General features: G+C 36.8%; 2 protein-coding genes across 3 annotated transcripts; both read right to left on the bottom strand.

Moving 5' to 3' along the window:
• Positions 1–468: 468 nt before the first annotated feature.
• Positions 469–6,081, bottom strand: LOC104893094 (uncharacterized). Of its 2 annotated transcripts, XM_010679171.4 has the most exons (10): positions 5,608–6,080; positions 5,203–5,268; positions 4,420–4,600; positions 3,894–4,090; positions 3,750–3,800; positions 3,331–3,422; positions 3,132–3,196; positions 2,067–2,170; positions 958–1,062; positions 469–879 (listed from the first exon to the last, which is right to left on the bottom strand). In XM_010679171.4, the coding sequence occupies exons 1-10, from the start codon at positions 5,890–5,892 to the stop codon at positions 742–744; spliced, it is 1,284 nt and encodes a 427-aa protein (XP_010677473.2). In that variant the 5' UTR covers positions 5,893–6,080; the 3' UTR covers positions 469–741. The 2 variants fall into 2 exon arrangements, with proteins under 2 accessions (XP_010677473.2, XP_048500673.1); XM_048644716.2 differs by lacking the exon at positions 5,203–5,268 and having other exon boundaries at positions 5,608–6,081.
• A 268-nt stretch (positions 6,082–6,349) lies between these two features.
• LOC125497829 (uncharacterized) lies at positions 6,350–6,937 on the bottom strand. The gene has a single exon (XM_048645527.1). It carries the CDS (start codon positions 6,935–6,937, stop codon positions 6,350–6,352), a length of 588 nt encoding a protein of 195 aa, XP_048501484.1.
• Positions 6,938–15,301: the final 8,364 nt, after the last annotated feature.

Below are 15,301 nucleotides of genomic sequence, written 5' to 3'. Positions count from 1 at the left end.
ACATGCTAAGGAACAATAAAAAGAAGTGAATTTGTAGTGTTACATGAGTTACATCACTACATCGGTAGTAGTGAGAGGAAAAGCAAAAGAGGGTAAAATACTCTAATGTAAAACCAAAATTAATGAACAATGCGCTTGTGGTTTAATGCATCACTTAACCTTATGATTTCTTACACTGCTTGTTCTTAACAACGGACATACTCCCTAGTCCCTCCGTTTTTTGAATTGTTATATTTTTTTCTCAAATGGTTGTTTCTTTTTAATTGATACATCGTTTAAACTTTCCGTATTTAAGATATTTGGCCCACCATAAAATAATACTATTAAATTTATTTTTCTCTTTTCCCACCCAAAAGTATTATTTTTTCACTTTTCTCCATTATTTTACATTAAATGGGTCAAAAAATACACTCCAAAAAGCTTAAAAGTGACATTCTCTATATTGTTGTGCATACAAGAATGTAGCAATTAAATAAAAATGGAAGGAGTATCTACTTGTTTAATATAGATGTCAATCTAGTTTAGTTGGTAAACTAGGTGGTAGCCGACCTCGGATCGAATCTTGTGTACATCACTATGCTTAGTTGCTCTTTAACACCAATAAATAAATCTTCTTGTGTGATACTTTAGAAGTTCTATATTAACACAAAAGCTTCAACAAGAACAGGATGTCAAACCTTCATGTATCATCAGATTGTTAATGCCAGAACCAGCTGCTATTAGAAATGAAGACATAATTTTTCACACTAAGCATCCTTTAAATCCCTTTCTTAGCTTTGTTTCATCCAAATCGCGTCCTATAAAGACTAGTTTGCTTATCCTCTTTTCATCCGGAGCCCATGTTTTGCCTGGACATCCGTCCAACATAGTATGTACACCCTGAAACCAAAAACAAACATTCAATATTTGTTCAATGACGACCAGAAAACATATAACGCAGCATCAATTATAATGTACCTGTAAAACATAGCGCTCATCAGAACCATCAACTGCTAAAACTCCCTTGTATCTATACAAGTCTTCTCCCTTCTCCTCAATCAATCTTTCAAGCCAGTCATCAAGCTAGGGTCACATAGAGCCACAAATAACAAGTAAGCTTACCATGAAAAAGTATCTGAAGTTTTCAAGTTTTACAAGAAAAAATATGTGCCAAGTTCGCACAAAAGTTAGGACCAAATAATAGTAATGGTAATGAATTTATAGGTAATTTTCTCAAGAAAGTTTCATGTCCACATCCATTGTAATGTTAATCCATCATCAATTACAAAAATACCTTTTATTCTTCATATATTTCATTACCGCCATTACCAATTAAGAGGTCATATTGAGTGGTCGTCAAACTTTCATGTTTGGGGAAGATGTCCTATTAGCATGGCTACCGATATAAGATTTCCTTTTAATATAAAAAGCATATAAATTCACTACTATTACTATAATTCATTATTGGCTATCATATGGACCATAAGGTCGAGTTGTATGTAGCTTCCTGACCAGAGGCGACAAGACGGATGCAATTGCACAGAATTGGGTCGGTGTGATGGATCACACACCTCAGCTGATCACTTATAAGAAGCCTCACAAGAAGGGTAATTTTGGGAATGAACCACAAAGCAGTTAGTGGAATAGTTAAGAAAAATCTTTGTAATGCAGCAGTAAATAGGGGAAGAGAGAAATAAAAGAGGTATTGAAAAATTGTGGGAACTTGGCTGGGATAGAGTGAGCCTCTCGAAAGCTCATACTATTTTGTATTTTTCATTTTCTTTGCAATACTATTTCTACACTATTTTCCTTTACTGTTGTCTGTGATTTCTTCTAAGTATCTCAGTCTTTCTTTCTTGATTATCTTATTAAGTTGGATTAGTTGCTTAGGTGTTTGTCTTGACTCAGGTGATGGGAGTTCCGCACACTTGGCATAAAAAAGACATCTCCAAAAATCACGAGATTTTATGCGTTATTATGAAAAAGTAGTAAAGGGGGATCATAATGTCTTTGCATAACTTTCATTTCACTTTAATCATTAACATAAAAAAAAGATGCTTTTTAGCATCAATAGCAGTACTCATTACCTCATCAAGATCAATAGTTCCTTCCGAAACAATGCTAACACTTGACACAGCAGAATCATGGACGTGATTGTGATCATGATCATGATGATGGCCTTCGTGATGTTCTGTTAACACAACAGAGAGGGAAAAGGCAGGCGATTATGATGGCACATGTTATTAGACATAGATTATTTAAAGCAGCATCATGAAGAAATAGCCGAAGTATATATAGCATGAAAGAGAAAAACATATGAAAAAAAGAACAAAACCTTTTGAGAGAAAGGTGCAAAGACACAAGTGAAGACACTACTTTGACTTCCTTGGCTTGAAAAGTGATAAATTGTCTCTCAGTAGCATTAGACATACTAAGCCTGCCATATTAGTCCTCATGCAATTAAATACAACTGCTATATTTCTCATATACTTTATTTCACCTCCAGTACCCATGTTGGACGCATAATGCTCTGAAATGGGTAAGGACATTTGGTGGGTCTTTTTTTTTTTAAAACGGGATTGACACCTCATATTCAACAATAAAAACACGCAATTCTTAAAAAAATTGTCAATTTTGACACCAAGAGACATACCATGTCCAAACGTAGTAGTGAACATTAGTAACAATGTGCAGCTATTATTTATTTGTGAGACGAATCTATGTTTCAGGGGCTTCCCAAATATTGAGAATTCTAGTGTCAGGAATGGTGATTCAGAGATCAACGGCCTGATCCAAATATCTTTACCCAAAACCAAAAATGTAAAAAAAGGGGTTTGTAAGCTTCAGAGATCATCTATGTTTTAGGTGAAGGTTGCTCAGAACTAGTCATATCCGACCCTTTTATTTTACTTTTCTTAATGCAAATATACACAAAAAATCCCGGATATTTCTGTGTTTAAATTTTTGTTTATAATCTGTTAGTCAAGGAACTGGTATATCACCCTGTCACTGCATCCGTTACACATTAAACAGCATCTTTGAATCATAAGTAACAAGTTACTATGATAGACCAGCTTCCACTATCAAAGCCGAAACAGATAGACTAATGACAGAACTTAATGCAAGACGAAAAATCAAAATGAGTTTCTCACCATGGTCATGTGCGTGTTCATGACTAGCACATTGTGAATCATTTGATCGAACAGCAGATTCAACCCTGCAAAATCCAAGGTGGACAAAATATCACTGTTTGCTTAGATTGACTAGATATAAGCAATATTAAGCAACTGCAGTTACGAGTTCTGAGTCATAAATCATTAAGATCAGTGTTGGCAAACAACAAAATCTTACCTGTCAAGATCATAACCACCTACTCCCAAAACGAAGTCAATGTCAACAACTCCATATTTCGCTTGCTTTATCTGTGCCATCCCATTTATATGCTGCAAGGAGGCAAAAGAAAGATCATAGATAAAGTAGGTCTATATTCATACAAGTTTCAAAAGATGGCATCAAATCAAAAACCCAATACCCTCAACAATCAAAAGATATGTGATGCAATCAAAGACTAAAAGGGACTTGAAATTTCCAGGAAAGCACCAGAAATTATTTGGGGTGACTTCACCTTGCATCATCTATAGAAGTATGCTTGCCAAGACCAAAAGTTCCTTGAGAAACTTGTGGATGAAGCAATGTTGACAATTAAGAAGGAAAACAAGTTCTCTCTCTGGAGAACACTAAACAATGAGAATGCATATAAGAAATCTTACACTGATTCTCTTTGTTAGTACTTCCAAGTCAGCCTCAGTGACCAGATCTGTCTGCAAAACAGTTACAGTTTTTGAAGAACTGAAAGGAAATATGGCATAAGAATACAGTAGCTACTAAACATGTAGCAAAGTCTCATGACGTACCTTATTTATAATGATTCGGTCTGCATAAGCAACTTGTTCTACTGACTCATTCACAACAAATCTTGGTTTAACTTCATTCAAATGCTTCATGGCATGTTTAGAATCCACCAATGTTACAACTCCATCAAGTTTTACATGATGTGAGACCATCTCATCACTGCAAAATGTCTCAATTACAGGTCCCGGTTTTGCAAGCCCTGTTTAAAGAAATGATAAGTCATAAAGGCCATCACTCTCAGTCACACATAACACACTTTGCAACTTTAGAAACTAAAAATTCTGAGAAGGCATCATATATAAGCCACCAAAGGTCCTCATGAGAAGGCTCTCCGCATTTGTGGCTTCAGGCTTGATTCATGTTTGCAAAATGTGACTGAACGACAGAGAAAGCCCTTACCATTGTAATGTTAAGGCATAAACTGAAACTATAATTTGTTAAATCCTAATACTTATAGAACTCCATCATGCATGTCAAAAGAACAGGGCATGCAGTGCTACCACCAAAAACTAAGGGCAAATAAAGTACCAGTCGTCTCAATGATTATGTGATCAAATTTGTCACGCCTCTTCTCAACCAACTCCAACAGCATTTTCACTAAATCTCCACGTACAGTACAACACAAACAGCCATTATTAACCATAACAATGTCTTCATTAGAAGACGCGTGACTAGCAACCAAAGAACCATCAATATCTACCTCCCCAAACTGAATGAAGAAAACATGAGTTAGCTATCAGAACAGCATGACCATAATAAAATAATTACAGTAAAGTGGTAAACCATAGGTGGCCATTTGATAGAGACTCACCAAATAGTAATCTAGTCTCCAGAACTTTTTTTGTTTCAATCATTATTAATAAAAAAGGTTGTCATGACTTTCGTATCAAAAGTCCATATTTTAAATTTGAAATGTAGTTCCTATTAAGGGTCCTATGCACAGAAAAAAGGGTTGCTCAGGAACAAAATGAGATAATAGGATAAATGCTTTCTTGGTCATTGCAATATTAGGCGAATTAATCTATAGGATGAATTCTTTCTTCATCATTGCAATATTAGGGGAATTAATCTATAGGATGAATTCTTTTTTGGTCATTGTAATATTAGGCGAATTAATCTATAAGATGAATTCTTTCTTGATCATTGCAATATTAGGGGAATTAATCTATAGGATGAATTCTTTCTTGGTCATTGCAATATTAATTATCCAAAAAATGAACAACCTATTTCTGAGATGGCATGTGTTAAGTAGTTTCCCTACAAAATCTGGAAGAAAGAACGCTTAGCTCAAGAGATATGGATGATCAATACCTCATTTTCTATGACGGCGATGCGTTTTCCGTGTTGAGAAGTCAGAATATAATTCAGCAGAGTAGTCTGCCAAATCAACACAAGGCAAAACAATATTTTACTCATATGAAACAAAGTAACAGCGCCATAACTTATCTTCTCTTATTTATTTTTTTTGAATGGGGGCTTGTGAATAGAAAAACCCTAGAATAAATTACACTCTTTCACATTCATCCATGAATTTCACAATCAAAGCATAAATCATTGAATTAAACTAAAAAAATCACATAATCAAGAGAATAATCAAGCAAGTCAATGTCTTTGCTTAATGAAGAATCCAAAAATTTTACCAACATATTCAAATATTTTACTCTGTTAAGAAAGCAAACATAAATTATATTGATAAGTAGAGAGAAATAAATAAACCTTGCCAGAGCCAAGAAAGCCAGTAATAATAGTAGCAGGAACGCGAGAATCGAAGCCCAAAGCGGAATCCTGAAGATTATAATCAGGGATTGATGCCATACTCCTTGAATAATTTCTGGGTTTTTTGTTATATGCATTATCAAGAAATGAAGTGTGAATATATTTTAGGAGATGGTATGACAATGGAGTTGAAGAAGCAGGGAATTGTATTAGACGGTTTAACAATTGGGAGGGAGCGTTGATTTTAGCTGCAGAGATTCTAGAAAACATGAATTTAGCAGCCATTTTCAGGGGATTTGTCAATAGATTTTGGGGGAAATTTGAGAGTCTACAAGTGGAAGTTTGGGGGGCTTAAACCCTCAAAAGAAAGGATTTGGCAAAAGGGGTTTAAGGATTTTCCAACCGAAAACAGAAAAAAGTTTATTGACGTAAGTGAAACGACAACTCCTAACCATTTTGTTGGAAATTTTTATGGAATTTTCTATTTTGCTACTGTCATTTTAATAAGGAGAGACAAATATCAACTTATCAAGTTCAATTGTAGTATTGTACAATCAACTATATCACAAATATTCTAATTGAGGATTGTATTTAACAATATGGCTTTTGGTTTTTTTCTTTTTTGGCAATTCAAAGTTATTATTGAAAACCAAAAAAAATAGTTGAGAATCCACAATACAATCCCCTAACAACAGATGAAAACTGTGTTAAAAGGGAAACAAAAACAACAGAGGAAACAAACTTAAGCAATTAGCAACAGCCTATCCTCATCATTACATCTAGCAGTCACTCTAAATATAATTTCTCTGACGAGTCTCTCAGTTTGCATCAGGTTGTTTTGGAAAATCTTCAAGTTCCTCTGGATCCAGACCATATAAACTGTTTCAGTAAACAGCATGACATAGACTCGAGCTCTTCTTGTATTGCTATGAGCTTTCCTACATACTTCTTGTAGTTCATGACTAAAGCCATTGCCTCTTCTGCAGATGTTTATAATACTTAGAATCTGCATCCAAACTGCACTAGAGTACTGACACTCAAAAAACAGGTGCTCAATAGATTTATTTGCAGCATCACAGAGCTTGCAAATGCTACTACACTGAACATTCCACTTCATAATTCTATCTGATGTTGCAAGTCTTTTGTGAGCTGCTAGCCAAAGAATAAACACACTTCTAGGGGTTGCTTTGTTGTTTTTTATCACCCTTCTCCAAGGAACCCAAGTATGGTATGTCCTCAATTTCAGGTATACTTTGTGAATGCTGAACTCACCATTCCCTAGAACTGTGTGCCAACCACCAAGCTCCTGAACATGCTCTCTAGTTGCCATCACTTTTTTCAAAATCCAAGAGATGTTGTTGCTAATAGCAACTGTATCAGGTGTTTGCCTTTTGATGTAATATGCATGGATCCACTGAACCTAGAGCTTCTCTCTTTTGAAGGAAATAGCCCAAAGCAGCTTCATGAGACCAGCTAAATTCCAGATCTTCATATCAATCAGGTTCCAGCCTCCTTCATTTTTGTTTTTAAGCAAAGTCTCCCAAGCACAGGTGCTTTTTTTGAAGGCTCAACAACCCCAGTCCATAGAAATCTCTTACACACCCTTCAACAGCCTTAATAAGTTTTTTGATAAAGGAAAGATGTGACCCCAATAGTTCTGCATGCTACTTAGAATTGATCTCACAAGCTGAAGTCTCCCAGCATAGGACAACAATTTTGCAACCCAACCTTGAGCTCTATCAGTTATTTTCTCCACCAGAGGCTTGCATTGGCTATAGCTAAGCTTTTTAGAGGTTAGTGGAACCCCTAGATACTTAAAAGGAAGCTGACCAATAGGCATATGTATGAGGTCAGCTAACACAATTTTTTCCTCCTCTGAAACTCCTGTCAAGTAAATACTACTTTTTTCTACACTTGCTTCTAGGCCTGAAGCAACAGAGAATTTCATAAAAGCATCCATGATCTTTGTGATTGAACTATGATCAGCTCTTGCAAAAAGAAGCAAGTCATCTGCAAACATCATGTGAGTGAGCTTTATCTTTTCACACTTTGGATGAAAATTAAAGTCTGGAATGTGATGAAGTTCTTCCAAGCATCTACTCATATATTCCATACATAAAGCAAACAAGAAAGGGGAGAGAGGATCCCCTTGTCTCACCCCCTTTTTGGCCGGGAAAGGCATGGCAGGTATCCCATTTAATAAAATAGAATAGCTAACCCCTCTCACACAGCCCATAGTCCACTTGATAAAGGGATCAGGGAAGCCCAATTCAACTAGCATTTGTTCAAGGAAACACCAATCCACTGAATCATAAGCTTTCTTAATATCTACCTTGATGACACATCTGGGGGAAATATGTTTCCTATCATACCCCTTGATCAACTCAGTTGCAAGGAGAATATTATCTGCAATATGCCTTCCAGGGATGAAACCTGATTGTGCTGGATTCACCACTTCACTGATAACCTTGCCTAATCTTTGTGTTAAGATTTTAGACACAATTTTATACACCACTGTGCAGCAGGCTATTGGTCTGAAATCTTTAGCATGAGTGACATTTTCCTTCTTAGGAATCAAAGTGATCACTGTAGTGTTAACTGGCCAGTGAATGAATGCTGATTGAAAAAATTCATGAACAGCAAGATACATATCTTCTCTTATGAAGTGCCAACATCTCTTGAAGAAAAGAGAGTTAAAGCCATCTATTCCAAGGGCTTTTCCATCCTCAATGCTAAAAAGAGCATTATCAATTTCATCTGAGGTAACTTGAGCAATAAGAGTGTCACAAGCTTGTCTACTTAATTGCTTTCCTCTTCTCATGAGCTGAATGTCAATACCTGTAAGTTCATCTTTACGGGTACCCAACAGGTTCTTAAAAAAACCAACAATTTCACCCTGGATATCATCAGGATTTGTTAGAACCTCCCCTTGTTCAGTCTGAATTTGAACTATTTTATTCTTAGCTTTCCTTGTTTTCATGGCAGTAAAGAAGAACTTGGAGTTAGTATCTCCTTGACTAAGCCATCCAATCCTAGAATTCTGCCTAAGAATACTTTCCTCAATCTGAGACCAATATCTAAGCTGATCTTCATAAGACTTCTCTTCTTCTTGCAATTGAGTATTGATATTGATGTCAGCAAGCTGTTGAACAGTTGTAAGCTTTCTTCTCAACTCTTCAACTTTACAATAAGCATGAGCATGGGGTTTATGCATTTGTTTCAGAGCTTGTTTCACTTTTTTCAACTTCAACCAGATACCCTTCATCTTATACACATCATTCTCACTATTCCAAGCTTCCCTAACAACAACCTCAAAGTTCTCATAATCACATAAACTATTCAAAAATTTAAAGGGTCTTCCCCCTGTAGTGCTTTGGTTATCCATATTAAAAACCAATGGACTATGATCAGATACACCATTAGGTTTATATTGAACAACCACATTAGTATATTTATCAATCTAGTCAGCATTCACAAGTGCTCTATCAATCCTACTAGCTATTCTAGCCTGACCTTCACCTTTGTTATTCCATGAATAGAACACTCCAGCAGTTGGGGCTTCAATGAGATTGGCATCATTCATAAACTTTTCAAAATCCTTAGTCTCAGCTTCACTAATTGGATTCCCATTCATTCTGTCATTTGAATGTAACACAACATTAAAGTCTCCTAGAACTATCCCTGGGATGTTGTTATCCAGAGCTTCTAGCAGATCAACCCATAATTCTCTCCTATCACTTATAGTGTGTAGTCCATACACCACTATAAGCTGAAACTCCCTTGTGCCATCATAATTAGATACTTTACAAGCTAGTAACTGTTCAGCTTGCTTGAGTATCTGAATCTTAACCTCTCCAGGCTTCCAACCAAACCATATTCTTCCTTTTGGAGAGAAAGAATAGTTACAGCACCAAGTCCAATCAACACCAAATTTCCTTTGAATTTTAGTGGCATTATGACTTCTCACCCTAGTCTCAAGTAAACCACAAATTGAAAGCTTTTCCAGATTCAGGAAATTTTTGATTTCCTTTATTTTATAGGGATCATTCATCCCTCTCACATTCCAAGTAGAGACCTTCATTAGGATAAATAAGGGTTTGGTCCCTTAGCACCCCCAGGTTTACCTGAGTCCTTCCCAGCAGCTTGTAAGTTCCCTTGTTTCCCTCTGTCTTTTGATTTCCTTGTGACAACTTTCCAGACTTCTTCTTCCTCTTCAGGGTCTTTGATCTGATTAGGTGAAGCAACATGGGTAATTAGGGATTCAGACCTTAGATCTACCACAATGACAGGATCACTAGGAGGCCTAGGATCTACTGGCAAGGTGGGATCACCAGGCTTTGATGCACCCTCTTGTCCCTCTTATTGTTTTGGAACCCATTTTTGAATCACCTTATTCTTCATAGCCATTGATTTTTCACAGTTATGACCCACACTCTGACATTTCTTACAAAATGGGGGAATCCAATCATAACTTACATGTTGAGTGAAGACATTACCATTAGGATCAGCTATCTTAACTTCCTTTGGCATGACTTTAGTCACATCCATCTCAATTAATAGTCTAGCATAGGAAACCCTAAGAGTTTTGGAAGTACACTCATCTGCATATAAGGGCACTCCCAAGAGGCTTCCAATCCTGCTTAAAGAGTTTTCACTCCAACAGTTCAAAGGCAGATTATCCAGTTTCACCCAAATAGGCACCACTTTTAAAATTTCAGAATGAAAATTGAAAGTGGATGACCATTGTTTTACTATCATTGGCTTTCCATAAAACATATGAGGTCCTGTATATAGAATTGTATCCCTAATCTCCCTAGATTGTAGCTTAACTACAAAATAGCCTTCATCATGTTTAAACATAATACAGTCCTCAGGAAGCTGCCATTGAGATTTCAAATAAGACTTAACTGCAGTTAATGTAGGATTTTGGCCTACAATGTAAACAATCAGTGAGTTACGCCATACTTCATTCATTTTCTCAACTTCATTTTGTTCAAGTTTTGCAGTAGGACATCCATCAACTATGGTAGGAGCAAGAAATTTCAAACCCATACCTTTGCTAGAGATTCTGTTCTGGTTGGTAAAGATTTTCCATTGTTCAGCTGAGTTCTTAATAGCACCATCATCTTCCTTTTCTTTCTCAGTGACAATCGCTATTTTTTCTTGTACAACACTTACAGGTGTAGTTACTGTTACATTGGATTTCTCCTGAGACACTTCCTTTTCCAGCTCCAAACTTACATTTTCAGCTTCCTTGTTTTGCACGGAAGCCGACGAGCTATTAACCGGCGCCGACGCTTTCTTCTTCCTCCCCATTGAGGTGCCAAAGCGCACGATAGAAAACCACTCTTATCGTGCACCTATAGACCGCTTAGAGAGAAAGCTATGTTGGCTTTTGGTTTTAATAATATGTAATTCGGATTCTTTGAAGATAAATCCCAATGTGGATTATAATTAAATTTAATGACAAGATTTGTTGAAGCATTGGGATAGGATAGATTGTGGGTGTTTTATTGTGGAAGCTAAATAGTTGAGAAAAGAGGTAAATAATGAAGATAACAATCGTTGGAAGAATTTAGGGCAGCCTCCAAATTGAAGGAATTGTCTCCAGCATAGAGCTTCTCTCACTAAAAATTGAGAAGATATCTTTCACCTACAAACCTTTCTACTAACACTTAAGCACCTCCATCATGAATCCATTCACCCCAACTATTAACCTTACTAACTCATCTGAAAACTCAATGAGAAGAATGGGACCCATCATCAGACCCCTTGAAGGTCACATCCTACCGGAGGATAGTTTACTCCTTAATGCAGTAATAGGAAAAGCTAAAGATTTTAGAGATTTCAAAGTTAGAGACATACAAGACTGGGTGTACCTACGATGAACTACCCACGATGAAATATCAATCAAGAAAATAGGTAACCTCTTCTTCTTCTGCCTTGACGTAAGAGATAGAGATAATCTCGATGCCTAAGGCTCAGCAAGTTATGATGGAGCCTTATTCCTCTTCACAAAATATAGACTAAGGGCATCCTTCCAATCATTTACCTTCACCCAATCACCTATCAGGGTAAGGGTCGAAGGTTTCCTTCTCATTTACAATAAACCATAGGTGGCTAGAAGAGCACTTGATAAAATAGGAAAAGTCTTATACTTTGATAATAATTCCACCTCTCAAGGCTTCAAAGATTTCATAAGAGGCAAGGTTGTAATTTCCATAAACAATCCTCTCATACCTGGTTTCTTTCTAGACTACCATAATGGGGAACCAGATTAGGTAGATTTTAGATACGAAGGAGTTTTTGTCTAATGCAACAAGTGTGGGAGAATAGGCCATCGGAGACCAAAATGCAGAATACCCATAGAGACTGCTCAAAAACACCTCAAAATAGTCATGGAGATGTGGGAAGAGGTACTGAAATTCCCTACACATTTCAATCCTTCCAACCCTTTTTCACGAACAAACTAATATGCCTCTAAAGAGTTGATTGGAACAGATAAACGTTTATCAACTTGGTCAACTACTCATGGGAAAGAGATTAAGAAGGAGATAGTCCGTCAGAAATAACCCTTGAACCAGATCATGAACATGAGAACTCAGATGATGCAGGAGGTAATGGCAACAACGCAAATAATAACAGTAATGATGACCATTCTTCCTCATCAAGTGAAAACATTAACCCAAACAATAACAATGGTGATCGCAAACAAGAAAATGAAGGGAATAGAGAAACTCAAGTGTTTATGGAAGGTTCAAGGAGCAGAAGTGAGAGTACCCCTCGCCAAAATAAGAGGAAAATATAATGAAATTCAAACCACTCTTCATCCAATAAACCTCAGCATTCCACTTCATATGGTAAGAAAAGTAACCAGAATAACCTAACCATCAATACAATACCAATGTCATATATCCATACCACACTTATAAAAAAACGATTTCTTCAATACAGCCCCAACTGATGTTTTCGAAGCCAACCCCTCATAGGCAAAACGCATTAAAATCCAAAAGAAAACAAAAGGTAAATCTGTCCTTAAATTTGGATTAAGCGAGGAGGAGGATATAAGCCCTAGGCCAATACTACCCCAAAAGGAAGAATATCTACATCTGAAGGTGCGGCTGACCAACAGCCTTCTAGGATTATATGACAATCCTCAGCTGGAATTGTAGAGGGGTAAAAATCTTGGACTCCAAGGTAATTAGCTTCATTTCTAGTATGGCTAGGCTAAGTAATGTAGACTTTATCTTTCTGTCTGAAACCAAAAGCCAGGTTTCTTGTTTGGAACCGATTTTTGTAAGGCTTGGGTTTCCAAGATGTATGGGGGTGGATGCTGACAACCATAGTGGATGCATGATAGAGATAAGCAGAAGAGAACAAGACCATACAAATTGGAGGCTTGGTGTTTAGATCACGAAGAAGTTAAGCTAATAATCCAACAAGAATGGGGGCATAATGTTCAAGGATTTAGTGCGTTTAAACTATAAAGAAAGTTACATACGACACTAAGGAAAATAAGACATTGGTGTATGGATTATAAAAAAGCTAACAACATCAACTGGGAATCAATCAACAATACTCTAAGCATAGCTCAAAAGGGTATTAAGTCTACGGATTAAGCAGAGGAGAACATAAAGATCAAGGACTGCATAAAAACAAGCTTAGACACCAAAACTGACTATTGGAAACAACAAGCAAAATCAAGATGGGATACACTGGGAGATCAAACCACCAATTTCTTTCACAAAAGTGTTAAGACAAGAAAGTGTAGGAATAAAATCAGAGCTATCAAATCTCAGGACTACCAATAACAATGAGATAAAGGGCCTCTTTGTTAACAACTTCAAAGTGCTCTTCAACAACAACATTCTAGAAGTTAACACTTTATATCCTAGTGATACAATTCTAGACCCCATGCCTCGACTGACGGAAGAACATATCCAATTCTTATCAAAACCTTTCCCAGCAAAGGAAATCAAAGAAGCAGCTTTCAGCCCTCATCCCCTCAACTCTCTAGGCCCAAACGGTATGCCACCAATTTTCTATCAGAAAAATTTGGAGGAAGTAGCTTCTGATGTGGTAAATAGTGTAAACTCCTTCCTAACAGGTGGTCATAGCTTGAGAGAGCAAAACCATACTTTCATCACACTAGTGCCAAAGATTGACCGACCACAAACACTCAATGACTTCAAACCAATAAGTCTATGCAACACTTCTTACAAAATCATCTCCAAAACCCTTGTTAATAGACTCAAATTCATTCTAGGATGCCTAGTAGATGAATTCCAAAATGCATTCCTGCCAGGAAGGCAAATGATGGACAACTGCTTTATCTCCCATGAGATTGTAAACTTGGTAAAAAAAAAAAAGGAAGAAAGGGAAAAACTACGCAGACATTCTCAAGATAGATCTAAGTAAAGCATATGATAGAATTAGATAGGATTTCGTCCAAGCTATTTTGAGAAAAATGAGCTTCCCAGAGTTATGGATTAATTGGATAATGCAATGCATCACAACGAGTCATATGCAGTTCTTGTCAATGGAGAAGCCTCCGAGAAATTCTTTCCAAGACCAGGACTCAGGCAAGGTGACCCCCTATCATCCTATGTATTTATCTTATGTATGGAAGTGCTTTCTCGTAATCTCTTCAATCTACAACAGAAGAAAGATCTCCAAGGCCTAAAAATTGCTAGAATAGCCCCATAAATCTCCCATCTATTCTTTGCAGATGATGTCTTGATTTTCCAGCAAAGCCTAACCTAAAAATTGCTGGGAAATCAAGAAAATAATCCACGAATTTGGCTAAAAATCAGGAGAAATGATCAATTTTGATAAGTGTCGCGTAATTTTCAGTCCTAATACCCCTTCTACATTCATCAGAATGATGAGAAGTCCATTAGGGTTCACCAACAAAGTGCAAACAGGAACCTACCTGGGGCGGTACTATGGAAATTGATGGAAGAACAACCTCTTGCCTGAACGATATAACTTCAAATACTATAAACAAGATACTCTCTTGGAAATTTGTCCACTGCTCTAAACCAGGAAGTCTTATCCTTCTAAACACAATCCTGACCAACCTGGCATCCCATATTCTCTTAATCTATCTGATGCCAAAAAAATAACAACAAAACTATCCTCTATCTTTCTAAAATACTGGTGGGCGTCAAAATTTGACAAAAAGCCTAATTGTTGGAGATCAAAAGCAGTACTAGAGAGACATAAGATGGAGGGTGGCTTATGGCTTAGAAACATAAACCACATCAATCAAGCTCTTCTCTTCAACCAAGCTTGGAGAATCCATAAAAATAAAGGTTCACTGATTCACATACTTTACGCGGTGAAATACAAAAATGATCCTATAAGCCTTTCTATACAGGATACCAAACCTAAGAGTTGCTCTTATGCCTTCAAAAGCCTCCTCACAGCCTCTGCTAAATTCAAAGATGGATTAAGGAAGATATTGGGTGATGGTAGGAACATAAACCTCTATACAGAGGCCTGGAACGACAAAGGCCCTGCAATTCCTACATCTAGAAACCCAAACATTAATAAGGTGGCAGATTTGATAAATGAGAATGGTACCCGGAAATACAATCTCATTTTGAAATCCTTCTCCTCCAAAGACGCAAGAAAAATTCTGGTTACCCACATTCCAAAGGAAGGAAATGAAGATAGTATAGATTGGAAACTT

Source organism: Beta vulgaris, chromosome 5 (assembly GCF_026745355.1).
Source record: "Beta vulgaris subsp. vulgaris cultivar EL10 chromosome 5, EL10.2, whole genome shotgun sequence".
NCBI lineage: Eukaryota > Viridiplantae > Streptophyta > Magnoliopsida > Caryophyllales > Amaranthaceae > Beta > Beta vulgaris.
The sequence above is the reverse complement of the archived record's forward strand: the minus strand, read 5'-3'. Positions and strand labels throughout refer to the sequence as shown.

Coding starts and splice junctions, on each gene's coding strand:
- LOC104893094 (XM_010679171.4), bottom strand. CDS start 5,892: ATGGCTGCTAAATTCATGTTTTCTAGAATCTCTGCAGCTAAAATCAAC. Junction 4,091..4,419: donor CATAATCATTGAGACGACTG/GTACTTTATTTG, acceptor TTCTTTAAACAG/GGCTTGCAAAACCGGGACCT. Junction 3,197..3,330: donor GGTGGTTATGATCTTGACAG/GTAAGATTTTGT, acceptor TGGATTTTGCAG/GGTTGAATCTGCTGTTCGAT.
- LOC125497829 (XM_048645527.1), bottom strand. CDS start 6,937: ATGGCAACTAGAGAGCATGTTCAGGAGCTTGGTGGTTGGCACACAGTT.